This window comes from Balearica regulorum, chromosome 26 (assembly GCF_011004875.1).
Source record: "Balearica regulorum gibbericeps isolate bBalReg1 chromosome 26, bBalReg1.pri, whole genome shotgun sequence".
NCBI classification, from domain to species: Eukaryota; Metazoa; Chordata; class Aves; order Gruiformes; family Gruidae; genus Balearica; species Balearica regulorum.
The window spans coordinates 3,182,064-3,207,935 of record NC_046209.1 but is presented as its reverse complement, the minus strand read 5'-3'; the positions used below and the strand labels follow the sequence as shown (position 1 = coordinate 3,207,935).

The window sequence follows — 25,872 nt, the reverse complement described above, 5'->3', positions numbered from 1 at the left end:
AACTCTTGTGGAAGAAAATAGTTGTACAACCGCGAGAGTAAACATACTGTCGAGAACATAACATGCTACTGAGCTACTCAAGATTTTACAGCCAGGTCTGCATCTAATGAGATTTTAAGAGCAGAAGAATTTAAAAATCATGAGCTGCTCTCCCAGTTTCCGAAGAAAAACGGGAAATAGGATCTTTATGGCTTTCAGAGCGGGTAAAACTTGCAACGCTCAAAAACTTTAAGCGCTCAACCACAAAATATCTGGTAATATCTGTATTTTCAGAGACTTCACGAAGGCGGTGTCAAAAGAGAAAAGCAAGAAACCCGATGAAAAGTAATAAGAAAACAAAAAACACTTTTGCAACTAAAAAAGAGCCCACTATCGCTGACTCCTCTCTTTGCACACCCACAGCACACAAGGGAGCTCGGGAGTCACTAGATGGCAGCAAAACATCCCACTTTCACGCAATTAAAAAATAAATAAATTAAAATAGCCTTCCTCAGCTGGAGGGGGACAGTTTGGGGGGGCCCCCCCCCCGCCCCCCCAAACTGTGAGGTTGGGGCTGTCAAACCTCCCCCCCCCCCCGTCGTGTCGGTACCTGTTTGCCACGGTAGAAGAGACGTTGCCGGTGGGGTTCGACACCGAAAACCTCGTGTATCCGTAGACGAAGCCCTTCCACCTTGGTCAGTTTAGAAAGCGAATCCACGCGGTGAGTCTCCTTCCCGTCCATGGTACGCACCTGGATCCACATGGCGCCGGTTCTGTTCACACCGGGGGATTTAAAAAAAAAAAAAAAAAAAGGAGGGGTGTGTGTGAAGCGAACGGTGTTTAAAAAGACGAGAAACGTGGAATCCGGTTCACCGGGCACAGCATCAATGAGAACGCTCAACCTACCGCAACGTCCCGGCCCCGCCGCCCGGCCCGCCAGCCAGCCGGCCGGCCCGCCCTCTCTCTAACCCCCACTACGCTATTGGTCAACAACCCGGCCGGTTCCGACATCGATTGGTTATTGAAGGGTTAGTCCCGCCCTATCCCACGCTGAGCCTAACGGCTTTGGTTGCGTCCGTGTCTTCTCTGCCGCCCTCGCGGGCGGGCGGCGCGCGCCAACTGTATCTCGCGCCACAATTGAAACGCTCCCGCCGCTCTCGCGGGGGACTCCGCCCCCCCCCCGCGCGCGCGCAGCCGACGGCCGAAGTCTCGCGTGATTATGCAAATGTCAGCGGGCGGGTGGGGGAAAGCGAGCGGTCTTAAAGGGGCCGTCGCGGCCAGCAGCCCCCACCGGCCTCTCCGCGTCCCCGGTGGGAGCTCCCCGCGGGAGGGGACACACGCACACACAACCCCCCCGCACCTACAGCCCCCGCGCATCGCAACGCGCACAGTCACCCCGGGGGAGGGAGAGCTTTCCTTCCGACCCCAGAAAAAACGCGGGGTGTCAGCGGCCCTGCCGGACCCGGCCCGGGCGCCGCCAGCCCCGTCCGCATCAGCCCCGAACGCCAAGCGGGGCGATGCCGGGCCGCGCCCCTCCCCGCCGGTCACACACACACACCCCCCCGCGGTCCCGTTTCGGGGGCGGGGGATCGATCCCGCTGCCACAGCCCCCGAGCGACGCGTCCCGCCACCCGGCACCGGAGCGCTCACCCCCCCCGGGGGAAGAGGGGAGCAGCGGAGCCGCGCCCCAGCGCTCCGGCAGCTGTCACCGGCTCGGGCGCCGCGGAGCCGCTCCTCGCCGCGACCCGCAACGCCCCCGGCACGGACACGGGGAGGGGGGAAGCCTCTCCACCCCCCGCCATCCTCCCCCTCCCGGTGCCACCGGCCGCTCCCCGTCCCGCGGCGGGATGGGGCTGGGGGGGGGGGGGGGGGGGCCCGCCGGGACTCACCGGCGTGGCGGAGCTGGAGGCCGCCGCCCGCGCTCTCCCCGGGCTTTGGAGTTTGGCGCGGAAAAGCCCCGTGCGCGGCGGGCGCCCGCCCATTGGCCGCCGCTGGCGGGAACGAGCGGGCGGGGCGGGGCCGGGCCGCCGCCGCCTCCCGGTGAAGGGCCGGGGGTGGGGGGGGGACCCGCCGGAACCGGCGCTTCCCAGGGCGGCACCGGGGATCCCCGGCGAGCAGCCCGGCCCGGCGCCCCCCGCCCTGCTGCCAGAGGGGGTAATCCCCCCCCCCCCCCGCCCCCCAAACTCCCCGCGCCGGGTGGGCTCCGCCGCCGGGAAAGCCCCTCGTCCTCCGGGCCCGCGGCCACGGTGCCGGTTATTGTTCTAAAAACCGGGCTACGGAGAGCCCTGCGAGCAGCCTGCGGGAGGGGAGACCCGAATGATTCCCCCTCTGACAGCCGCCCTCCCAATGCACCCCCTCACCCGAGGCGTCCTGTGTCCCCCCCGGGGAGCTCCTGGCCCTGCTGTGATGCGAATAATCTGAATAATCCAAATAATCCGAATAATCCACAAGAGGCCTCTAACTCCCCAGGCCGTTAGCTCCGGGTCGCTTCTGGATCTTGTGTACGGCCCCGCTCCTGAAAACGTGGCCTGGGTGACACGGCAGGGCCGTGCACGTGGCTGCGTGAGCCGACAAAAAGGGCTGGTCGGGGAGGATGTTTTTCCCCCAAACTACTAACGCTACAAGGAAATTAAAAAATATAAAGTTTGCTTAAATCAGCCATCGGATGGAGTAAACTGTAAACAGGGGATTACCGTAAGGTTTCTGAGAAGAGTCAGCTTCAAAAGAAGGATAAAAGAATGAGAATTGGCAGTTGCGGGGAGAGACCCCGGGGTGGGAAAGCGGCAATGGCGGCGGTTCGGCGCTGCCAGAATAGCTCCACCGACACTGCAACCTGCCGAGGCCCTGCAGAGCTGCTGTCCTGCCGCTACGGACAAAGAGAACACGAGGCGTGCTGAAGATAAATGCAAAATGGTGTTTCCCGTGTTATACCCCACCCTGCACCCACAGAGCTAACCTCTCACATTAAAAAATACAAAATCAGAGGAACGTAGCACCCAGCCCCCCCCCCCCCGATTTCCAGACAGCTGTAGTGAACGCATACAGCACACGAAAGCCTCCTACACAGCGTGCGCCCCTTCCTTACTCCCCTCCTTGCTTAGGATCTGTTGAGGATCCCATAGTTAAGCCACAGATCGCAGGTTGAAAGTCACTGGCCTAGATTAGGTTAGTACCAAAGGTTAGGCATGTGTCAATGCACAAAAGCCTTGAATCTGACCTGCGACCTGCAGCAGTCAGGCTTCATTTCCTCCCACATCTGAAGGCTTTGCCTTGCCAGAAAGTCATTTTTTTCCCCTTCTAGATACACTAGAGTCTTAACCTTGACCTACCTCAGCAGCAAGCCCTTCCCACAGCCTGAAAGGGTTCTCAGACGTTACAGACCTGGCAGGGAGCAGGCAGAAAGGCTGAGCATCGGAAAAAACATTTTCACCTTTATAAGGATCTGGGTTTTGGATCTCCTAGCCTAAAGTTCAAATTAGTGTTGCTTAACAGCGTACCTGGATCCATATTCTGTCACCCACCTAAGTCCCCTTTCCAGAGGAGTGGAGAACCCACACCCCTCATGACTTCCAGATGCAGGACAGTTTAACAACAGACGTTTACCACCCTCTTTCAGACTTTTTTTTGTCATCACATCTCTAAAGGAGTGCCCTAAGAAGGTCAAAGCAAGCCACTTTAAGATACACACCTGACCCTTCTTTCCCTAAGTACTCTGTGCCCCATCAAGCTGACGTACAAGGACTGTATATTTGAACAGTTAGCTATTCACATCACGCACGCTTGGATGCTAAATACGTTTCTGATAGCAGCTTACTGCCTTGCATTTCATGCTCCCATATGTCCCGTTAGGGTCCCATCTCACGTCCATTTAAGAACTATATATACACATATCCAAGCGTGTCACACACGTGTCCTTTTGCCCTCGGCAGTTCCCATCACAGCACAGGGAATGCAGTCTTACTGTAAGACACGGACTGTTCAAGGAAAAGGCTCCGGCCTGTTGCTGCAGATGACTAGTAGCATCCCGAGAACTATCAGAGTCAGAAAACAAGAAGCCCACTTTCTAGAGAAACTTTTACTCATTCAGTGAATCCACACACTGCAAAAACTGCGCTACATCCTACACACTGCTAGGTCTACAAATCACTTAAAATAAGGCTCAATTCTAGATCATTCTACCAGTGGAACATTGATTTCATTAGAGGTTCAATTATATATGCTCTCCTTTTAAGGTCCTCTCTTCTATTAAAACAAGAACATTGCCAGAGTAACTTACAGAGAACTTGGTGTTAGTGAGATAAAGCCCTGGGAGCTTCAGGTTTCCAAAGACTGCCAGAAAAAAGAACGTGACTTCGTTATATTGCAGTTATCTAAGAGGTTGACGAGTTTTAGTTTCCTCCCTTTCAGATTGTTTGAGGCATTCCTTTTCTTTGGAGTTACGACTCTGATTGAAAACACTGTTCTGCCATCTGGTAGATGTCCCATGCTGTGAGGAAACAATATCTCGCTTCTCCTGCCAGCAGGGATATCCAATTCAGTTTATGAAAACTTAAAGCATTGTCGAATTCATTTGCAAAAAGATGCAGTTAACAAGACAAAACCATTAACAGTCTCCCAGCCCATGGTAATATTGTTCAAAGTGAAGTTTTGCAACAGTGTTTTAGGAGAAACAAAAGTCCAGGCGTTCACATAAGAACCACCGCTGGTAAACATCATTAAAACAAGTCTTGGATGAAGAAGAATTGATAGCCAGTCTTATTGATTCCAAGGGGGCCAAATTTATCCTTGGGTAGGTAGCACAGTCTCCCCGTTACAGTGACTATGATTCATAGCCCAGCCCTTACGATGCCTTTACAGCACTTTCTGGGAAAAATAGCAGGGGGGCTGGTCCCATAAAACCACAAGAAGCATCACAAGAGGTACAAACGCCCTAAACATCTAAAAGGCAGCAACTTGCTTAGCTTGCAGAAGGCTGGGTTCAGGAACATGCACCTTTGACTTCTTCAGCTAACCTCCCTGGCTCCCCTCCACACCCACCAGCTAAAGAGGCAACATCTGCTTTGTCCAAGGGACTTGCTGTGGCTCTGAAATCACCCCCGCTATAGAGAAGATGCAGCTACAGAGAAGATCTCTTGAGAATCATGAAGGACACATGCAAGACCACGTAAGGGAAGCAGACTACTCTACCTGACACAGGTGGAAAAAATGCCAAGCCCTTTGCCCCAGCTAGCTATTTAATGGCCTCCCGTCACCAACAGTTGAATGCCCTCACAAAAAAAAAATATTGCTTGATGTGCAAATAACTTAATTCTGTCTTCCACCATTTCTAAGAGAACTAGTTTGGGGTTTGCGGAGCATGGAAATCAATGCTCAGATGTGGAAACCAGTGCAGGAAAACAAGGGTCCCAAAGCAAAACTATCTGAGCTGGGGACACAGACTTCTCACGTTCTCATTTGGAGCCTTAGCTTTCTCCTACTCAATGTTCATGAACTTCCATCACTTTGCTGAACCTTCTTCCTCTCAGTGTCTAAGTGACACCTTAACTAAATCCTGCCATCTCTGTCCTGGGGTTTGCACTATGTTTCTCTTCTAGGACATGATGCATTGTACGGCTTAACCCCCTGAGACATAGGCAGTGCTCTGAGAGCCACGACTCCCTGAACCCGGGCAGCTGGTCAGAGAAAATCAAGACAGCTAGAACATGCTCCTTTTAACCATTTTTTTTTTTGCCTTCCTCACAAGTGCTAACATTTATGCTTTTACATGTGCAAATATGTATTCTTTGCATAGCTGTTCACAAGGATTAGTGATGATTCAGTCATGTCACATGCAACACAACAAGAGACTTTCCCCTAGGGTAAGGAGCAAGGCCTGTATGTAAGGTCAAGCAGCCTCAGTGGGTGTGTGTTCACGTTTCCACATGCACTGCGATGATACAGAGTCATGCTGCACCCAGCAACTGGAACTCACCAGATTTCATCTTCCTCTCCCTCCATGCAAGGCTCTTTGGTGGTGGAAGCTGAACAAGAAGCAGTTTCTCTCTACTGCTTCAGCAAAGAGGCTCTAGGATTCTTCGGATTTCCCTAGGGAAAAACATATTTGCCCTTGGTGAAACCATTGTCTGCATGATAGATGCCAACAACAGGTTAAGCAAATATGCACTCCATTGTCCTGTTTGATATCTTCACCGCTCCTCCGAAGACCAAAATGAAGAGATGATGCTGGAGTCCAGGATAAATGCTGCCCTCCTTAATGCTCCTACAGTTTCCAGAAGAATCGGGGTAAAACTAGCCAAACCCCAAGACTGGGGAGTAATGTAAAGGGTGTTTCTGATTACTGGGGAAGCAAGAGTAGAGGTCTCACCACTGGCCTGAGATGGAGTGGACACACTCAGCAGGCCCAGATGACAGCCACCCTCTCGTCTATCAAAAAACAATCAGCGTTGTGTTAGCCCACCCCACCTGTACCTAAAGGTATGAGGCAAGAGTGCAGCAGTAGAGGAAGAAGCAGATAGGTGTGTAGAAAAACAGCCTGCAGTCTGAAAACCAGCAGAAAGGTGAACTGGAAGACTGGGAGAGCGGCCAAGAACCGGTCAGGCTGTTCCCTGCACTGCGGGCAAAGCTGGCTGGGGCTCAGGGCAGGAACCTGCCTGAGCTGCTGCCGCCTACCCTTCTGCCAGGGTAGGGAGAGCTGCTGGAAGGGAAGCAGGGGCTGGGAAACCTTCAAGGTGAGCTGGGCAGCCAGGAGACAGGCAGGTCCTGTTTCTGCTGATGCAAGGTGAGGGCAGCAGAGAGCTGCAGCATGCCTTGAACTTGGAAAGCGCTTTGAAGACTTGGAGGGACCAGGGGGGTTGGTTGGGAGGCAAGAGCTGGGCTGAAGCTTTTGGTACCCCACTGGAGAATTGTTTTCAGAAGGCCATAGCACTTTGACGGCCAAGGCCATTGGCTTCAGAGATTGTCACACAAAGACTGGTGAAAGACGCTAACAGATGGGTAGCGTAGGACGGGATCCAGCAAGGAGTCTTCTTCTGCCATGGCGCTGCCTCCATCACTGCTCTGGGCCCAGACACCCAGCGCTGCAGGACCATCTCAAGGACACTCAGTGTTCCTTCAGACTGTGGCCTTGCACAAGGCTGCTGTGAGGAGCACCAACAACTGCTGCAGCTGACAGCCAGCAGGAGTGTGAGGGGACAGTGCTTTGAGTTGATGTTACCAGCTGAAACTATTTCTGCTGCTGCTATCCCAAGGACCGCTCACTCCCAGCAAGGGGAAGTGGTGGGAAGAGGAAGTCAGGAACATGAGAAAACAGAGTCTCCAGGCAGTGGAGACAGATGGGGCTGTCAGCAAACATCTTGTGGATCTTGCACAGCAACAAATGGCAAAGACCAAAGGCTGACTTGTCCCCTCAGTGGGCTCCAGACAACACTGTGCTGCAGCTCCTAGAAGTGGAACACCCGAGTTCAACACTACGGAGTTGCTCAAGCAGTTTGCTGGAAGCCCAAAGGCTTTGCTTGACTTAACCGAGGAACAGAAATCAAAGCAATGCATGCCTCACCCTTGAATCACCTTTTCTTGTGCATGTGTCTGCCCCGGGGAAGGTGACCATGGCATCGTGGCAGTTACTAATGGAGTAAATGCCACGGAAGATCAACAAGATCATTTCCGTTGCAGTAGATGAACACTTGCAGATGGGGTGCTTCAGTGTCACATGTGGCCTCTGGTCCCCAAAGAGACGATGTTGAGCTGTGACGCACAGCAGGGAAAGGAATTGCGCCTTACAGTGGGGATCCAACATAAGGGCCTGATCCTCCCAACCCTCCACATACCTGCATGTTTTCTGCTCAACAGAAATCCAAACAGGACTGGGACAACTGAGAAGCACATAGCTAGAGAGGCCTCGTCCACATGCAGACCCCAGGACGCAGCTGAAACAAGAGCTGTACGCCAGCAGCAGGGCTGCAGAGGAGCAGGGTTTCCTGGCTGCCAACAGGCATGGGGAGATGGGGGTTATGTCTGGGGATCACCATAAGGATTCTGCCCCGTGTCTCGATGATACAGTGTTTGCACAAAGGCTGCAATTACTGACGCGACACTGCCTTTTGTAGGAAGCGCTCCCCAGTGCCACAGGGCTTGTTCACTCCAGCCAGCACAACTCCCTTTCTCTTCCCCAAATGTGTTTGTCTGCTTCGTCCTACGCCCTTTTCATGCCCACCAAACTTCTCAGAACTGCTTTTATCTTGGCTTTAAGAATGTGGCGTTTATACTGTAACAAGAACCACGGAAATGATCATGCAAACCTTTACTCTGAAATTGCAATCTCCGCATTTTCAGTGTTCTGACGTTGCAGGCAGGTCTACTGCTGAGCAGAAGCTCCAAGCACTGGTATTTTGACCTAGTATCTAAACCTACACTTTAGATATTGAACATTGTCTCATTAATTATAATTACTGATGTTATCTCAGGCAAACTACTTGCCACTTCTGCTCACAGTCGTCTGTGCCATGTTACAAGCCACATGAAGGTATATTGTGCAGATAGTGCTGGTTGACCCACTCAGATGATGAAATACAACCTGCCTCAGGAGACTTTCACCATCACCACCGCAACTGGCCTACTCAGGCACTTTACGCCTGTGAACTAACTGACAATTTACCTGAGGATGCAGCCGCTGTCTATATACAGGTCAACATTCAGAAAAACATAGGACTAATTTCTTGATTCCTGGTTCCTGCAAAAAAAAACCCCAAAACATTTCATCAGATCTTCAGGGGACAGACAAGAAATATCCATTCTTTCCCCTACATACATCACAATCTATAAAAGCCACCACGTGACACCTGCTAATCAGCTTAAGTTGACAAGACATTGGACACTTCAAAACTGTAATTTACCCTGTGAAGGGAACAAGATCAAAGGAGGAACCATGCACTGCCAGGGAGTTTGTTAGATGAAAGGTTCCCAGACGATGCTAGAATATGAAGTTTATGTCACACAGACAAAAGCACAAAAAGCCTCCTCAGCAGTGCGTGTGGTAAAACAAGAGGCAAAAGCCACAGTTTGTAGCTGGGGAAGTTCAGAGTGGACATTAGGAACTGCTTCTTCATTAGAAGCATAAGGCAGTGCTGGATCCAATACCCAGTGTGAGATCTCCACCCCTGGGAGTTTTTCAAGACTCAGCTAGACAAAGCCCACAGCTGACCTGACCCGCCATTGCGAATGGTCCCGTCTCTGGCAGCAGGTTGGACTACCAGAGGTCTTTTCAGCCAACAACTCCATGATAAGTCTGGCTCAAGTAAGGAGGGGGATTACCTTTTAACCTCAAAGTTGAGAAGTGATTATTGTCTACATGTTTGTCAGCTTAACAGCACATCTTCAAAAACCCTTGACAACCTCCTGCTCCCACTGTCTTCATGGCTTTCTGTGAGCAATACAGAAATGAGACCCAAGGTCTCCCACATTCACCAGCCAAAAACAAGGTGACTCAATCGGCTTAATAGCTTTAGAAGACTTCAGATAATTCTTACCTGTGTCTCAGTTTCCTCCCCCACTGATCTTGAAAACAGACAACAGGAAGCTTAATTGATGGTGTCAAACCAGTTTTTTTAGATCTGAAGATGAAAAGGCACAAATGGAAAAGCAAAGCATTAACTAAAATTTTCATTATTTGTTATTGCTATTAAAAAGCCCAAACCTCCTCCAGCCAGGCTCAGAGTCCTGCATTGCTGGGCCCTCTGCAAGTATGAAAATAAAAGGCAACCCCTATCTTGAAAATCACAGCAAACTTGAGAAGCAGCACGTTTCACCATCACGCATTTGCTGTAGCCAGGCAAGGGCTGAGAGCGGGAGAGCATGTCTCACTCCTCGGGCAGTTACAGCACCCATGCTGCAGGGTAGGAGAGATTTGCCAAGAAAACATCACAGCTGAGCAAAGTTTTCACATCACAAGCCCCACATCCTGCTTCACTGGAGCTTCTTGACAACATCTGCGATGCCACGCAAGGAGAAGCCCAAGAGCAGGCGTAAGCATGCTGAGCCCCACCACCCATACGTGGACTTTCCAACCATGCATTTCCAACCTTTTTTCTTTGGAAAAAGCCAAGCACAAGCTGTCTGCTGGTGCTGGCTGACCCTGCATGTGCCCATGTGAGGAACACATCCCCCGTCCTGGGGAACTGGGGCCCTCCTTCCAAGCAGCTCCAGTGCTACGGCTAAATCCAGGCCGAGGACATGTTTCACATCCCCACTGTGGATGGCAGGCAAGGCCCACGCTTGAATCTGTGTCCCTGCTAGCACGGACACACCTTCGGGAGTAGGGCTTTTCTACAGGGAATAGCTCAGGCTCTGGCTAGGTCTTTCTTGGCTCACAGAAGCAAGCATTTGGGCCAACATGGTAGCAAGCAGGATCATCCAGCTTTAGCCAAATGGGCATGCAAGGGCATGGGTACAGGAGCAGTGCTTGCAGGCTGATGGGCTGAGCCCGTTTCGCAGCCACGGGGCAGATCCCCACAGACTTCCAACTCCTCCGTCCCTCAGTGCCCCGCCATGTTGGAGGGCACATCCCTGTCCACAGCTGCTGTGGGGCAACGCACTGAAGGCCAAAGTGCTCAGGGATGGATGTCCTCTGACAGGATCCTCGGAGATGCCCTGGCAGGTTTGTCCCTCTTTGGGGGGGACAAAGAGCAGCACCCCCACCCCAGGGCCACCAGGTCCCTGGAAGGGTCTGCAAACGCTCACCTGCTTCCCTCACCCTGTCCCGCACACACCTCCCACCCCTCCCATTCCCATCCACTCCCTATTGGCCAGGCCAGCACCTCCAGTGTCCCGATTGGCTCCCTCAGCTGCTCATCAGGCACCTGGGGTATTTATGCAGGGCGAGGCCCAGCATTCCCTGTCTTGTCAGTGCTGGGGAGCAGAGGTGGCAGGTAAGGCAGGGCTGGTGGGGAGGGGTTTGTGGCTTGGCTAGGGGCTCACTGAGGTTGCTGCTTGCCTCAGGTGGCTCTTTGCAGCCTCCCCAGGGATGGGGGGTGTGTGGATGCTGGGCTTGGAGCTGGCTCCATCCCTGGAGCTCTTGGCCCTGGGGAGTGCTAAGGGTAAAACATACCTGCTGAGGGGCTGTGTTCCCCCAGCTGTGCCTGTGGGGCTTTTCCAGCTCCCTGGGAAGACACAGTGCTGTGTGCTGTGTCTCTGCTGCATCTGTGGGTGGGGGGTGTCTTGGCTTTTTGAGGCCAAAGGTGACATCTTATCATGTCATGCTGCATCTGCTGTGCCTTGGGGAGAGCTGAAAGGCTTCAAGTCCTTCCCTAAGGGCTTCTTCCCAGCCATGAGATGACTTCTTGGTAACACTATGGGTTTCTGATCTGTGGTTGAGCAGCTTTGGGTCTGAAAGCTCTCTTCTGCTTATTGCCTGGTGAAGACCAAAGCTGTGTGAGGGGGTCCACAGGAGGTGGCTCTCCCACCCAGACACGCAGGGACAGCACATGATGTGCACCCTGGACATCACTGCTAACTCGTGTTGATGTTGGGGGAAGCAGTACGTGCCTCAGGAGGCAGACGGATCAGTTGGGTATTCCCTTCCTGTTGACAGTGCTACCAAATCTGCCTGGAGCTATTTCACATGATCATTTGGTGTAGGCATGATGATAGTGAAGGGGGTGGCTTAAGTGACAAGGTAACTGCTCTCTTGCTCAAGAGCACTGTCCCTCTGCAGATGGAGGTTGCAGCCATGCACAGCTCTGCCAGCTTGCTGGAGGGAGCACTTGGAAGACTAGCTTAGCATTTTTCAAGACTAACAGGGCTCTTTAATGAGGTTGTGACTACCTGAAACTGTGTATGGCTGTGAAGGACTTCAATTACTGAAGCTGGTTCTGCTGAAACTTCCAGATGAAAATATGTGGTAAAGAGCAAGCAGCACACTGCTTGCTCTGCAAGTTATAGCTTCCGTCTGAAACTCAGAGTTTTGTCCTCATGGAAAAATTTGTACATGGAAAGTACTGGAAAGCCCAGAAGCTGTTTTAATTAAAGTTGCTCCTAAAATATCTCCACGTTCTAGTAGCTTGGGTAGCTTATACACTCACTGTCCCAAGGAGTTACTGACCTAGTAATGGCCACTGGCTGTGGTGCTTACCTCCCATTGGAAGTGTGTGTGGGGAAACTCTACTTCCATCTGCAAAAGTGGCTTTAATCTTTGAGGTTCCCTAATGCTGATGCCTTTGCCTGAAAGGTTAGATGGGGACCTCTGCCAGCAATTCTGAAACTTATGTCCCAAGGCCAAACATGAAAATAACCTGATTCTTCTCCTAAAACTAACTCTGCCCTTGGAGTGTTTGCAAATTACACTCTCGGTTATGGGCAGTGGCATTCCCTGCTGCAGCAGACATCCTGTGACCCAGTTCTAACAACTGCGTTTATGGTAACTGGGGTATCAGTGGCAAATTTTGAAAAGAATGTAAGTGCTTTAACCACAAATTCATACCTTTGCCCTGATTAGCCTTCTCTGCTCATATCTAAAGCACTAAATTTAGCTTTGTTTTCCTAAATGGTTGCTAAGGAATTGCCAATTAGGCTATTGAACCAAGCATGCCAGCTATGGCTGTCTTCCCAAGGTAAAACTTGCTTGGAGGGGAGAAAAACTTCCTGAACAACAAGACTCCATCGCTCTGTCTGCAGGACAACATAACAGCAGGCTAGCTTCATGGGGCAGAGCTTTTTCCACAAGAAAAATAACCTTACACAAGTTAAAGAACTACTTTAATGTCTGCTGGTCACTGAGAGTGATGACAATCAAGGGAGGTGCTTACCCCAGCAGGAAAGTACTTGCTCTTCTGCCAGGCTAGCATGTTGTACTGGCTGTGACGGCCCAGCCCAGGCAGGGGAAACAGATGGCAGCCTGGCAGTTGTGGTGCCATTGCCCTTACTGTTTCATGAAGTTCAGACTTTGGCAAAATCATGAGCAGTTAAGCTGTTGTGCCATGCTAGAAATGTGCACTGGAGAGTTTCATCTTTCTGAAACAACCTGTTGCAAGAACTTTCTCCAGCAGTGACCTGATATTTCTGATGTAGCAATGGTATGAAATTGTCTGATCATAATTTTTGTACAAAGCAAACAGTGATGCTGTTTCTGCTCTTCTGCCTGGTGGTTCCCCCGTGTGGAGTCTGCCTGCAGGGACTCCCATGTGCAACTACCCTGGCTTGAAGCTGCGCCTTTCTCCAAAGGATTCTGAAACAACTGACCCAGAGTTGTTAAGCACTGTGCTTTCCTGCAATCTGTGAAGTAAAACAAGGTCTGCTCAGCACTTTCATGGAAAAGAGAAAATAAAACCATGCTGTGGGCTCATGAAGATTTGTTCACACCACAAATGCTGGCATTGCAACACACCCCAATTCCTCCTACACAGAGGAGAGCAAACCATGTTCTAACATGATTGTGCTGCAAGGATTGTCACTGACACATTTGCATCCATAATTAAGATGGGCTCCTAGTACTTCAGAGGTCAATTCTAACCTTATACTAGTTTTTATATCAGCCAAGGAGTTAATCCTGACTTACGCTAGTAACTAGAGTCGTCTTTTTTTTTTTGCTGCAATGTGTCTGTGTGCTAACCCTGACACCAATGCCAGTAAGACACTCTGCAGTTTGAGGTTTTTTCCCACCTGTCTAGAAGTAAAATAACTGAGCAAAGGGGTTGTTTGTAATGGTGTCGAAATAGCTGTGCTTTGCCCTGTGACAGGGCTGCAGACTGATTAAGCCTATTTGGCTTCCAAAAAAATGCAACAAACCTGTCCTAATGCAGTTGCAAGAGGAATAACCACTAACTGAGCAAACCCTGTGGACTTTGGGACTCAGACTTTATGTTCAAACCCTGCTGTGTTTTTGGAGCTGTTTTCTAGAAGTTCTCCCAGGCTGACAAGGGTCAAGCTGTATTTTTGCTGTGCTGTTAAATTAGGCAGCCCCCTGGGCAGGGTGGTTACCAGGAACGTGCAGAAGAGCACTGGCTCCATCTGGGCCTCTCGCTTGAGAGGCTGGAGATTGCAACTTCTGTGACAACTTTTGCATTCTGCATCCCTGCCTTGCTTGAATCTCACTAAAATGCTGACTAATTTCACAGTTAATGCAGCAATATTTGACATCCTGCCAAGTTAACCTCCCGGGATGTCTTCCCTAGCTCTAACCATAGTCCAACAAATGGTTGTTTCACTGCTGCTTCCCCAGCTCTCTGTTCCTGTTTCCGCAGCAAAATAAAAACCTTACACAAGTCAGAGAACATAAGAAACAAGACAATGGTCTCTGTCACAAATCAGATGGCAAGTTTTTTTGGGTAGAGTCTGCAGCACTGCCTGGCTTGGGAATACAGTTTGAGTTTTGGCTTGGGGGGTTTTCCATTGGAAAATGTCATAGGAATTCTAAGACTAGGAATTAACTGGTAAGGGAGAGAACTGGATGCTGCACTGAAGCATGAATATGCTGAAGTCCCTGCTGTGCCTAAGACTGAGAAGTAATACCAGATTTATCGCATGATACTGGAGTGTCCAGATACCAACCTAGGTCTATGCTGGGGAAGACAATATAGATTCAAGATATTGCTTAACTTTTATACTTGAACTTCTTTAATCCCGTTATGTAATGAGAAAACTTCTGATACTTGGTTTCACAGGAAGTGAGGAGACATTTCCTGCCTAGTTGACCAGTAGGATGGGAATGCAAGTTTCAAGGTAGCTGGCCAGAATGCTGCATCTGCAAAACCTGGCTCACTCTTCCAGGATAACTTTGAAGGATTTTCATATCCTTCCCAGAGCTGTGAGATGGCTGGTGTGGCTGGAGTTTGTGGCGGTGAGGAAGTTGATAGAAGTTCCCCACTATGAACACAGGCATAGTGGGATGACTCTAAAATGACTCTCATCTCAATGTCCTCTGCAAACGCTGTTTCAGAGTGAGCCTTCAGAGGAAAGGGACTATGAACACTGAATGCTTTTTAAGAAGGTAAAAATATGCCTATTGTTGACTTGGGGTGTCTGGCCCTGACACCCTTCTGAAGGGGAGCCAAAGTCCTGACAGTCTCTTCCCCGCCCCAAGAAGAAAATAGATTAAGCTATTACAAAACCCATCTCTATGCCAAAGCAGGGGAAACCTGAGGGCTTTTCCTCCTTAAAGGGTATTAAACAAGTTCAGACAGGTTTTTTTCAAAATAAATGTTTCTGGTTTTAAACTCCATTATTAAACTGCTTGAGCTTTTCACATTTTGAAAATTAAGACTAAAAAGTTACTTACGCTACTGTCCTAACAAGCAGCTGCATTTCAGCAGAGCTTGTTAGTAGGACAGTAATTTTTTCATGATCAAGTGAGATAACATTCAGCGATTCCCACCATTAGCCCTGGTTCTGGAGGGCACATCTTTCCTTTGAGTGTTCTAGTCCTTGGCCAGCAAAGAGCTTGTGCAGTGGGAAGCTGACCCAGAAGTATCTCTAGCAGAGAAAACACATGACAGATAAGATAGTTCTCATCCGCTTCTAAACTGCAACTTTGAAGCTAGTCAAATGTTATCAGCAATAAAATAAGTAGGATGGTTGTTTAGTTTAAAGCATTTGGCTGTTTGGGGATTGAAGGAGGTGACTGAGTCTTTGTCCTACATAAATATGTGCAGATGATAAATCATGGAGCCTCTCAAATATCTTCACACCCTTGCAAGAAAGATTAGTGATGCCACGCTAATGTTCCTAGGACATGCTGAATGATGGATCCCAACTTTGCCCTCTGCTTTTCACCAGTTTTGCTAGACTTTAATTCACTGGAGGAAATGAAGTTGCACTCATTATGTTATGCTCTTGTTTTTCCTTTCAGCTGCAGTTGAATTCAGTATGGCATCAGAAAAGACCACAAAAAAAGATCTGCTAAAGGCTGAGGAACAGCAGCAAGCGGTAGGTGCCGGGGCAGCTAGGACTTGAATGTGCAACAGTTAAACCACCTGCTGATAGATATGCTGGTAAACTAACTTCTGTCAGCACCTCAAAACCAGGCTGGGAGTAGCAGATTAACATTATGAAGCTGTAGCTAAACTTAAATGCAGTTAATACAGAAGCTAACTTTTTTGCTCAAGAGAACTTCAGGGCTGGCTCAAGTAATGCAAATAATTCTGAATCATGGGCTGTTACAGGCCTGATTTCCACATCTGGGTTTGGTGCTGAAACCCAGTGTGACTCAGAATGATGAGTCCAGAGTTCAAACTTTTAATCCTGGCTTGTTGCTGACTTGCTAGTGGTCTTTGGGTGAGTATCTTCAACTCTGAGTTTAAGGAGGGTGAGGAGATGTCCTGGATGTCCCCTTAGGACCTTTCTGGATAGACACATGGCTTGTGTTTACTCACCAGCTTGAGGCTGGGCCTCTGATGTCACTTATTTCTCTTGGGTTTTAGAGCGCTGTCAGTCGGGTAACCAGCTTGCCCTTGTTCAACTCTGCATTCAACCTGGTCTCATCTGCCTACAACTATACCAAGGAGACGCATCCTTACCTCAGTGGTGTCTGCAATGTGGCTGAGACTGTGGCTGCAGTTGCAGTAGGTAGTGTGGTTGGTGGGGCTCAGCCCATCCTGAACCAACTGGAGCCACAAAGTAAGTTGAGGCTGGAGGGACCCTTTCTAGACAGAGGGGAGTTCCATATGCCTGTTGAGTGATAGCACATTGTTCTAGTTAACTGTAGCATTGGGTGTTCTACTCTGCTTTTGCTAGTAACAGTTTCATGTCCATGTGGGTTCACTGAGCAGCTAAGTTTGGCCTCTGAGCTTAGTGACTTAAAGAAACCACAGACAAAACTCCCTGCTTTTTTTCTATCGCTCCAAGTTAGGAGCATCCCAACTGGTAGTAGCAGTGTTCATCTTGGATATAGCTCAGTCTCTCATCCCAACACTTTTCAACCTTTAAGCCACTTGCCTGACCCACTGGCAGCAAGTACTATGCTCCAATTGGAGCAATGTGCTGCCAACAGCTAGAAAGCTGGGAAGGCAAAATGGAGACTATTTAAACATGCCAAATTGTAGGGTTTGTTCACTTCTTAACAGGACACTGCACACATACACACACCCCACCCCAGAATAGTGATTATTTTTGCTTGCTTTCAGAAGCATGCCCTAAATTGACCGGTGTATGGTCAAAACCCCCTCTCCAAATTGAAGAATAAACTGGTACCTTTTGTCTCTTCTAGTTGCACTTGTAAATGAATATGCCTGTAAAGGACTGGATCAGCTGGAGGAGAACTTGCCTTTTCTTCAACAGCCAGCAGACAAGGTAAAGTAAAGGCTTTTCCTGGAAAAGCCATGGCTTGATCTCTTGCTTGATGGAACTGTTATGGGTACAGAAGAATACGGGGAAGATAACGTTCAGCAGCCCTGCTTTGTTGGGTCAGTCCTTGGTATGGGCTAGAGGAGGCACTGCTAGCTGATAAAAGCTGTAGATATGCCTTCAGCATGTGGAAATGAACATGCCCATGTAAATACAGGTGCACTGACCTCCCCAGCTCTCCCACAAGACTACAAGCACAATTTAGCCATTTGGAAAAGCTACTTCAGGGAGGGAAAACCTATTTCAGGAAAAAATGTATCTTTCTCTGCCTCTCCCTGTTGTAGGTTATTTCAGACACCAAGCAGCTGGTTTCCACCAAAGTGGTATCTGCTATGGATGCTGCCTGTGAGGCAAAAGAAGCAATGGCTGATAAAGTGACCGAAGCTGTGGACCTAACTAAAAATGTTGTTGGGGACAGTGTCAAGCTGACTAGGTCAGTGGTCACCTCCACTGTTAACAGTGCTGTGGAGGCCGCTCAGGGTGCCAAGGACCTTGTGACGAACAAGGTGACCGAAGCAGTAGACCTCACTAAACATATGGTGGAGGACAGTGTTGAACTGACCAAGTCTGCAGTTGCTTCTACTATTGTCAATGCTGTGGAGGCTGCCCAAGGTGCCAAGGACCTCATGACAAACAAGGTGACTGAAGCAGTGGACCTCAGTAAACATATTGTGGAGGACACCGTTGGACTGACCAAGTCTGCAGTTGCTTCTACTATTGTCAATGCTGTGGAGGCTGCTCAGGGTGCCAAGGACCTCGTGACAAACAAGGTGACAGAGGCGGTGGATCTCACTAAGCACATTGTGGAGGACAGTGTTGGACTGACCAAGTCTGCAGTCGCTTCTACTATTACTGCTGCTGTAGGGGCTGCCCAGGGTGCAAAGGATCTTGTGACCAACACAGTGACCGAAGCAGTGGACCTAACCAAAGGAGCTGTTCAGGATGGTGTTGAGAAGACCAAATCAATGGTCACTTCTACAGTCAACACAGCTATGGATGCTGCATATGGCACCATAGCTAGCAAAATAAATACAGCCTTGGAGCAGAGCAGAGAGGCTATCCAGGGGGGTGTGGAGATGACTAATTCAGTGGTGACCAACAGCATAAGCAAAGCCAAGGCAGTGAGCCAAGCAGTGGCAGGTGGTGTGGAATCTGTCTTGGGTATATCAGAAGATCTGGTGGATCACTACCTCCCGATAACAGAGGAGGAACTAGGTGAGAAAATACTTCGCTGGCAGTTGTAAATGCAAATCCTGTCCCACATGACCAGAGCACACCTGACACTGCAGGATTCATCTTCTGAAGGAGACAGGTAGCTCTGAACTTGTCACCAAGCTGGCTGGCTGTCAACACTGACTTGCTACATGGTATGGGACAGAGTTCAAGCATTTGCTAGCTGGTCCTTGCCCATCAGCCTCAAGGCAAATAAACACGTGGGTGCATGCTTCAACCTATCTGTCAAGTCTGCTTATCTGAAGAGAACACATTGAGCAGGGACTAGCCTACCTTTAATATCTGAGCAACTACAAACCTCTACTGTTTACAGAGCAAGCTTCAGCCTTCATGTTTTCCAATGGGTGATCTTACCTCTCCCCTGCCTTACAGCTGGGGGAGTGGAGCACAGCTGCATCTCTGTTCTTGTTTCCTCCAGGTAAACTGGCCACCACTGTCAAGGGATTTGGTATGGCTTCTGTGGAGGAGCAGAAACGGCAACGGAGTTACTTTGTGCGGCTGGGTTCCCTCTCTAACAAAGTCCGCCACCGAGCCTACCAGCACTCTCTGAATAAACTGCAGCGTGTTAAGCAAAGCACCCAGGATACTCTCTCACGACTACAGCTGGCAATAAAACTGGTACAAACAAGCTTTTTCCTCTTTTCCTCCTGTCTGTAGTCTTCCTGCCCTACTATCTGAATGGAAGTTCTTCCATCCTGCACCAGCTGCATGGCATCTTGGATCCCTCCCTGGGAGGGAAGCGCTTGTGCTTCTCTGACTGTGTGTGCTTGCAATACAGCTGTTCCTCTCATTTCTCCCATCAGATTGAATCTGTGAAACAGGAGGTTGGCCAGAAGCTCCTAGATGGGCAGGAGAAGCTCCATCAGCTGTGGGTGGACTGGAGCCTGACCCAACCCAAAGGAAACCAAGTTAAAACTGCCTCCCAAGCAGAGGTATCCCTAGAAGGGTGTATTTTATCAGGCCTCTTGTGGATGGTGTACATCTCCCCTGCTCTGGTAACTGAGCTATATCTCTTTCCCAGCAGGTAGAGTCACGGACTCTAGCTATGCTGCATATCATCACCCAGCAGCTACAACCTGTTTTTGAGAATCTGAAAGCCAGCATCCAAGGCCTGCCCAGCAACATCCAAGAAGCTGTGTATCAGGCCACTCGAAATATCCACAAGCTCCATAGTTCTTTTTCCAGTGCTATGTCTTTCCAGGACCTCTCCAGCACCACCCTGACCCAGAGCCAGGACTGTGTGACAGAAGCCCGAAGGTCCCTAGATGACCTGTTTGAGTATGTAACTCAGAACACCCCGCTGAACTGGCTTGTGGGTCCCTTCAGGGCAAGAGCTAAAGTGTCACGGGATAGCAGAAAGCAGAAGAAAGATAAGGTGACTGATATAAAATCACCCATGTTAGAAAAGGCTACATCCTCAAAGGAAGTGGCTGAGACACCTGAAGAACCAAAGGGAGCAAACAGGATCCTGGGGGAAGGGTGTGAAGTGCTAGAGAAGCTGGAAGAGAAGGCAGAGAAAGACACAGAGGTGGCACTGGCTGCAAAGGAGATAAAAACTAATGCACCAGAGGAAGATCTCTGAAAAATATCAGCCCTTCTGGCCAAGGCTCCCTGGCTAGAACAGCACTTTAACTGTGCATCCAACTGCCAAGAGTGCCTCCTGCTCTCTCGCTGTCCCAGGCTGAGTTTACAGTAAGATGTAGTTTTCAAGGAGACTTGATAACCAAGGTGGGGTGATTCCATGTCTCGATTTACTGTTTTAAATCGTGGTGCTGCACTGAAAGGGAAGATGGGGACCTGTACTTCAGCTTAAGTCAGCCCAGCTGTATGTGTGAATGGCTAATTCTTGCTGAGACAAGTTGTGAGAAAGAAGTGGTCTCAACTTATTTTTAATGTTGAATTTCTTTTTAATTCATCCAAGCTGCAGAGATCTTAGGAGGATGATGCGCTTGACCTTTGATTCCATTTCCCTTCAAATTTAAAAAAGTGTTGCAGACAGGACTTCCTTTTTGCCTGCTGTGCTTCTGGTGAGCCTCAGCCCTGCAGCAGACCAGGAACAGTTGGGGGCAAAGGCTGCTTCTCAAAGAGACACTTTTCCTTATGGATCAGCCAAACACTTTTTATTTTATAGAGCAACGCTTTGCAAGGTGGGATTTTCTTTTAGGCATGCCAATTTGCAGTGGGATTTTCTTGCCTAGTTATATAAATGACTTCAGGGATCATCTCTTTGTCTGTGAGTAACTCCATGCATGAAGCTTCTTGCAGCCATCAAGAAGCTGGCAAATGAGGCAGCTCTTGCCAGGAGTTACTCTGCCATGGTAATAGGATATCCTGTTACTAAAATAACAGGGGAGAGAAGTGTGGGTTATTTCCCCAGCAAACAATGCTTTGTAATCATTCCTAATGTAACTTATTCTGGTATTTTCTGTCCTGGCGTGGTCCCTGTGCTAAGGCTGGAATAACGGGAAGCAGACTTCAGAATAAAGCATGACCTGCATTCAAAGAAATACCCGTCTCCTGTGTGTATCTAAAGCTGCAGCATTGTGCTTCCCTTTAGCCTGAGTGGGTACGAAGCTTGTATTTAACAAATCGCTCCTCTGGGCATCTCGCTGGAGGAAGAAAAATAAATTATTTTAGCAGGTCCCATGTTCTGCCGCAATCTTTGGTAGAAAAGTATCTTTGCTACCTTGTCCCTAAGACTTATGCCTGTACTCCTGGGGCTCAACTGCATCTGCTCTTGATGCTCTTGCTCTACTCTTGCCCAGATCTCCCTGAATCCTTATGTTTCAACGCTGACGCTTTACAGAGGTAATGCCAACAGCCTCTCGCTAGAGGGAAAGGTCGGTTCCTACCCTCGCTAGCTCGGCTTTAATCCCTTCAGGCTCTATGGGGAGCACCCGCTGTAGCTGGCACCAGTGTCGGGGCTAGCGCACTGCCGGGAGGGTCCCGGCCACATACCGGGGAGAGGGACCCATCCCACGGGGAGGGAAGGGGCAGCTCACCCGGGCTGAGACGCTCCTGCCACGGACACCCGAGTACCGCTCCGGGCCGGCGGGCACCCCCTGGGCTCGGTCCGGGCTGCCGCCGCTCCGCCCCGGCCGTGCTCCGCCCCGCTGCTGCCGGGCTCCGCCGCTTCCTCGTGTGTCCGACAGCTCCGGCGGGGCGGGCGGTGCCCGCGGTCCCACGCAGCCCGGATCGCCCCGCTTCCGCCTGCCTACGGGCACCGGGCCCAGCCGGCCCCGCCGCACCAACCCCTCCCGCGGGGAACCAGGACCACACCGGAGGTAGGCTGGCCCCTTCCCTTCCCCGCCGAGGGAGGTCGGAGGAGCCGCGGGAGCGGGTCCCCTGGGGCCCGGCACACGAGGCGAGGCCGAAGGGCTGCGGCCGGGCGGGGAGAGCCAGGAGAAAGCGGGGTGAGTCAGCGGGCGCAGGGGCAGCACCAAGCTGCAAAGGTCTCGGCCGCCGTTTCGAGCGCCTGCTCTCGCCTCGCCTTCCCTTCTGCCGCTGTTTCAATGAGTCAGAAGTTTTCATGGGAGGAGCCAGCAACTTCCGCAGGTTCAGCTCCAGCTCCTTCATTAGGCAATTAGAGGATTTTTATGAGATAGAAAAAAGCAATTTGAAATTATAAACTTTCCCCAGTTGAGAGCTATTTTGGGGCATTTGCCGGTGCTCCCTTTAAATAGGGAAAGCTTTTCCACCGGGCTCAGCCAGCGCCTGCGAGCAGTGATCCTCCCGGCTGCTCACGGACCCTCCGGGAACGCGCTCCGCCACTCCGGACAAGTTCTGCTGTTTAATTTAACCCGGGTCAGAGGCCTTTGGTGAGTGCAAGGGTTTAGCAGGGCTCAGGGATTAGATGTGGACAGAGATAATGTCCACGATTACATTAGGCACCCTGGCACTGGATGCGTATGAGTTACCAACCCTCCTGGCAGGGCACAAGCGATTTGAAAGGGCGTTATTCCTCACGCTTTATTCCTCGACTGACCATCGCAAGGAGCCTGCGGGGCTGCTGGAACCAGCTGCCTGGAGGAGACAGGCACTTGGATTTACACAAATACATTATTAGTTCAGCAATTATTTTAAAATAATTGTAATTAATGGGAAATTAATGCAAAGAACTTGCTCTTTGCTTAATAACAGGGTTGGAATGCATGGAGCAGTGGCAGACCTGCAAGCACCAAAGGGATGCAAAAATACTCGAGACCTGCGAGGGAGAGCCTCGGAGCTCTGCAAGCTCAAGCTCCCCACATCACTATTTCTGAATGTTGTCCTGTGTTCTTCTTGCAGGTCCATCTGGCTGATTCCTCAGGGCAGAGAGATCCCGGTTCAGAGATGAGCCCCTGAGCAGCAAAGCGCTATCGCCAGTGCGGTACCTTAAGTGCGACCAGGGCATCGCAGAGCACCACAGGGAAACAAACCTTCGCTCCAAGTGCCGTAATATGTTTTTTCCATCCATGCTGCTTCAGTCCATCATCTGGGCTAGCAGCTGATGAGATGGCACAGAGCACTGAGCTCCAGCCAAGCTTTGAGGACGTTTTTAATATTTTATCCCAGATCCCACAAGATAAACTCCTTAGCTTCAAACATAAACTGAAGCACTTGATATTTGGGCCCAGCAGCAAATTACTGCAAGCCATGGTCCTGCTTACTCTGGGGCAAGAAGTGGATGCAAGAATTTCTTTGGATGACTTGAGAGATAACCGGGCAGCCCAGTATATCCACCAGACCAAACTGGGTGCTGCAGGAGTGCAGGAAGGTGGGGAGGGTTTGCAGCCTCCCCAGCTGGATGCAGGTGCCATGGCGCTTTTGGCACAGATCTACTCAGTGTTGGCGGAGGAAAAACTGTGCAGTCACGAAGCCATGGACAAAGCCTGCCAGGCTGCCACCAAAGCCCGCAACGCCAGCAGGGAAACGCAGGGGGACACACTCAACAGCATCCCAGGGGAGGACCAGGAAAAACATGGCTCTGACATCAGCATGGGCTCAGGTGACAAATTTCAGACGCTGAGATCTGATGCGGCCATAGGATCTCTCCATACCACCAGCCCAAACTACGTGGTGAGAAGTTCCCCTGTGCAGATTGGATCCAACTTGGACCTCTCAGGCCCACAGACCTTGCGCTCTTTGGGGAGTCCCTCTTTCCCCAGTCACTTTGAGATCAGTCCGTCACCAACAGTTGTTTTTCACACCCAGCCTCCTTCCTCCGAGCATGTCCCCCAGCCCAGCCCACTGTGTGAAGGGAGCACCAGCGGTGCTGGACAGCCTGACAGGGACAGACCGAGCCACAGCCTGCAGGAAACAAGCTGGGCTAGCAGATCCAACTCTCATCCCGGGCAGAACACAGGTGCCGAAGTCCCCCGACCGGAGAAGTTTCTGCAGGTCAGGTCATGTCATCCAACTCTCCCTGTTCCTGAAACACAGCCGCCTGCGCTGGGTGCTGTGAACCAACCTGACGAAAGTAGTGATGTTTCCAGCACAGTGGCAACAGAACCTCATGCACCAAAAGAGAGCACAGACAAAAAACAAGATGAAATGCAATTATCTACAGGTCTTCCTGATGCAAGAGCTACAGTAGATACTGGTTCTGCCCACATGTCCATGAAGGACTCCTATGTTCCAGCAGGCATTTCTTCTAACACTGCATCTGCTTCCATGTCAACATCCCTTCTTCCTCCTACCTATCCCTTCTCCTCAACCTTTCTTCCTCCTATTCAGGAACCTCCTTCCAAGTTATATCCCACTCCCCTCCACTCATCCCCCTCTCCAGCCTGGCCTCCTCCTCCTCCCCAGGCTGTAAAAGCAATGCCCACATCAGAGCCAGATGGTGGAAGGTTCTTCACTTTTGTTGTCCTGCACGCTAGTGAAGATGAGACTGTTGCCCATCGGGTCAAGGACCTGCTGGAGAACATGGGGGTTCCCAACGGTGCCACATTCTGTGAGGACTTCTTCATTGCCGGACGCAGTCGTCTGACTTGCTTCCAGGATGCTATGGAAAACTCTGCTTTCATCATCCTTCTGCTGACCAAGAACTTCCCATGCAACCTGTTTATGTTTCAGACAAACACTGCTCTGATGGAGTCCATCCTGAAACCATCCAAGCGCGATTCAGTCATCCCTTTTGTACCCAAGGAGAACCCCCTGGAGCGGAGTCAGATTCCCAGCATGCTTGGCGGGCTCACGCCCTTGGATGAGAACTCTCCCGGATTCTCCAGGACAGTGCAGAACACCTTTACCACCAGCAGGATCAATGAGAGGAAAGCCATGTGGGACCTGGTGCAGAGAAGGAAACTACAGCTCTATCAGGACCAGTATCAACCATTGCAGAACTTAGCTGCTCTGAACCTTGGCTCCCTTCCCCAGGGGCCTCCATCAGCAACACAGGGGCAGCAATCACCTCGACTGTGGTGTCCCCCTTCTTTGACTGTCCCTCCTGCCACATACCCACCTCCCACTGCTGGTCACCCCACGCCTGCTCAGATGGGTCCCCCTCCTTTCCAACCACTTCATCTCCCATCAGGCCACTACAACATGATGCCAGGTCTGGGAGGCATTGTCATTCAACACGCTCGAATGATTCAGATTGGGAACCACAACATGATGCAGGTAGAAACTGTCACCCCGGGTCCACAGGACAGTGAGGAAGAAACCAGGCAGAATACTTGATCAGAGATGCAGCAGCTCAGCCAGGGCCAGACACTCACACTTGGTTTCAAACCCTAGATTATAGTGATTCTGCGGGGACTGGGACTATTCTTATTCCACTGGGGGTAAAAGGTGCCACTTTCCTGGAGCTCAAGAGAAAATGACCTTTCGTTGGACAAAAGAGGTTTCAGTCTCCTGAGACTGTTTTCCTTGTGCTTATTTTCAAGTAACTGAGAAAAATCTTTTCCTGATTTTCTGAGGCAGATTTCAGGTATTTTTTTTCTGGAAGATTTTATAAATAAATCTTAATTAATTTATTTGTGTTTCTCTGGTTCTTTCCTGTAGAATTAGCAAAGGGGCAGTCAGGGATATCAGGAACAACTGTTCTGTCGGTACCTCTGGGGTGGAGGGGGCTGGGAGATGGCACACCGGGTTTCTATTTCATATTCTGCTGCTGACCAAACCATTGGAGGGAAAATCTTCAGGGGATGCTTTGGGGACTTGCTCTGCCCCCCTGTCAAGGTGCTAAGCATCACAAGGCCCCACCGTTTTCTTCCAGCAATCCTCTTTGCTTGGGATTGCAGAGTTATCCTCATGCCTACGTTGCGTGCATGGTGCCCACCCCTTGCTGCGGCATACCAGCAGCGCCATTTCCCCCGAGCCTCCCGCATCAGACCCAGGAAGGTTCAG

At 50.5% G+C, this 25,872-nt stretch overlaps 3 protein-coding genes across 11 annotated transcripts in view; 2 read left to right on the top strand and 1 right to left on the bottom strand.

Moving 5' to 3' along the window:
* The window catches only part of UHRF1 (ubiquitin like with PHD and ring finger domains 1), a 34,344-nt gene extending 12,764 nt beyond the window's left edge, over positions 1-21,580 (bottom strand). For 2 of the 8 annotated variants that reach the window (XR_012832536.1, XM_075736147.1), the window contains exons 1-9: positions 21,543-21,580; positions 18,895-18,997; positions 17,155-17,308; positions 16,482-16,632; positions 9,504-9,587; positions 8,633-8,707; positions 5,951-6,063; positions 4,256-4,308; positions 590-752 (exon numbers count right to left, since the gene is read on the bottom strand). Coding sequence is in view for 7 of the 8 variants with exons in the window: in XM_075736147.1 (XP_075592262.1) it covers positions 590-742 (153 nt within the window). In the remaining variant the exon portion in view is untranslated. Of the gene's footprint in view, positions 1-589; positions 753-885; positions 1,027-1,868; positions 1,984-4,255; positions 4,309-5,950; positions 6,064-8,632; positions 8,708-9,503; positions 9,588-15,340; positions 15,439-16,481; positions 16,633-17,154; positions 17,309-18,894; positions 18,998-21,542 lie in introns of those variants that run through there. The other 6 variants (XM_075736148.1, XM_075736149.1, XM_075736150.1 and 3 more) reach the window with 6 other exon arrangements.
* LOC104639733 (perilipin-3) lies at positions 18,991-21,047 on the top strand. Of its 2 annotated transcripts, none has more exons than XM_075736175.1 (3): positions 18,991-19,158; positions 19,344-19,472; positions 19,562-21,047. In XM_075736175.1, exons 1-3 carry the CDS (start codon positions 18,991-18,993, stop codon positions 20,120-20,122), a joined length of 858 nt encoding a protein of 285 aa, XP_075592290.1. In that variant the 3' UTR covers positions 20,123-21,047. The 2 variants fall into 2 exon arrangements, with proteins under 2 accessions (XP_075592290.1, XP_010306184.2); XM_010307882.2 differs by having other exon boundaries at positions 19,565-20,260.
* Positions 21,581-22,883: 1,303 nt separating the features above from the next.
* On the top strand, positions 22,884-25,337 carry TICAM1 (TIR domain containing adaptor molecule 1). The gene has a single exon (XM_010299981.2). It carries the CDS (start codon positions 23,035-23,037, stop codon positions 25,201-25,203), a length of 2,169 nt encoding a protein of 722 aa, XP_010298283.2. The 5' UTR covers positions 22,884-23,034; the 3' UTR covers positions 25,204-25,337.
* Positions 25,338-25,872: the final 535 nt, after the last annotated feature.

Excerpts from the sequence above, each read along its gene's own strand:
- LOC104639733 (XM_075736175.1), top strand. The coding sequence starts at position 18,991 with ATGGCTTCTGTGGAGGAGCAGAAACGGCAACGGAGTTACTTTGTGCGG. Across the intron at positions 19,159-19,343 it reads TACAGCTGGCAATAAAACTG|ATTGAATCTGTGAAACAGGA; the intron begins GTACAAACAAGC and ends TTCTCCCATCAG. Across the intron at positions 19,473-19,561 it reads AAACTGCCTCCCAAGCAGAG|CAGGTAGAGTCACGGACTCT; the intron begins GTATCCCTAGAA and ends TCTCTTTCCCAG.
- TICAM1 (XM_010299981.2), top strand. The coding sequence starts at position 23,035 with ATGGCACAGAGCACTGAGCTCCAGCCAAGCTTTGAGGACGTTTTTAAT.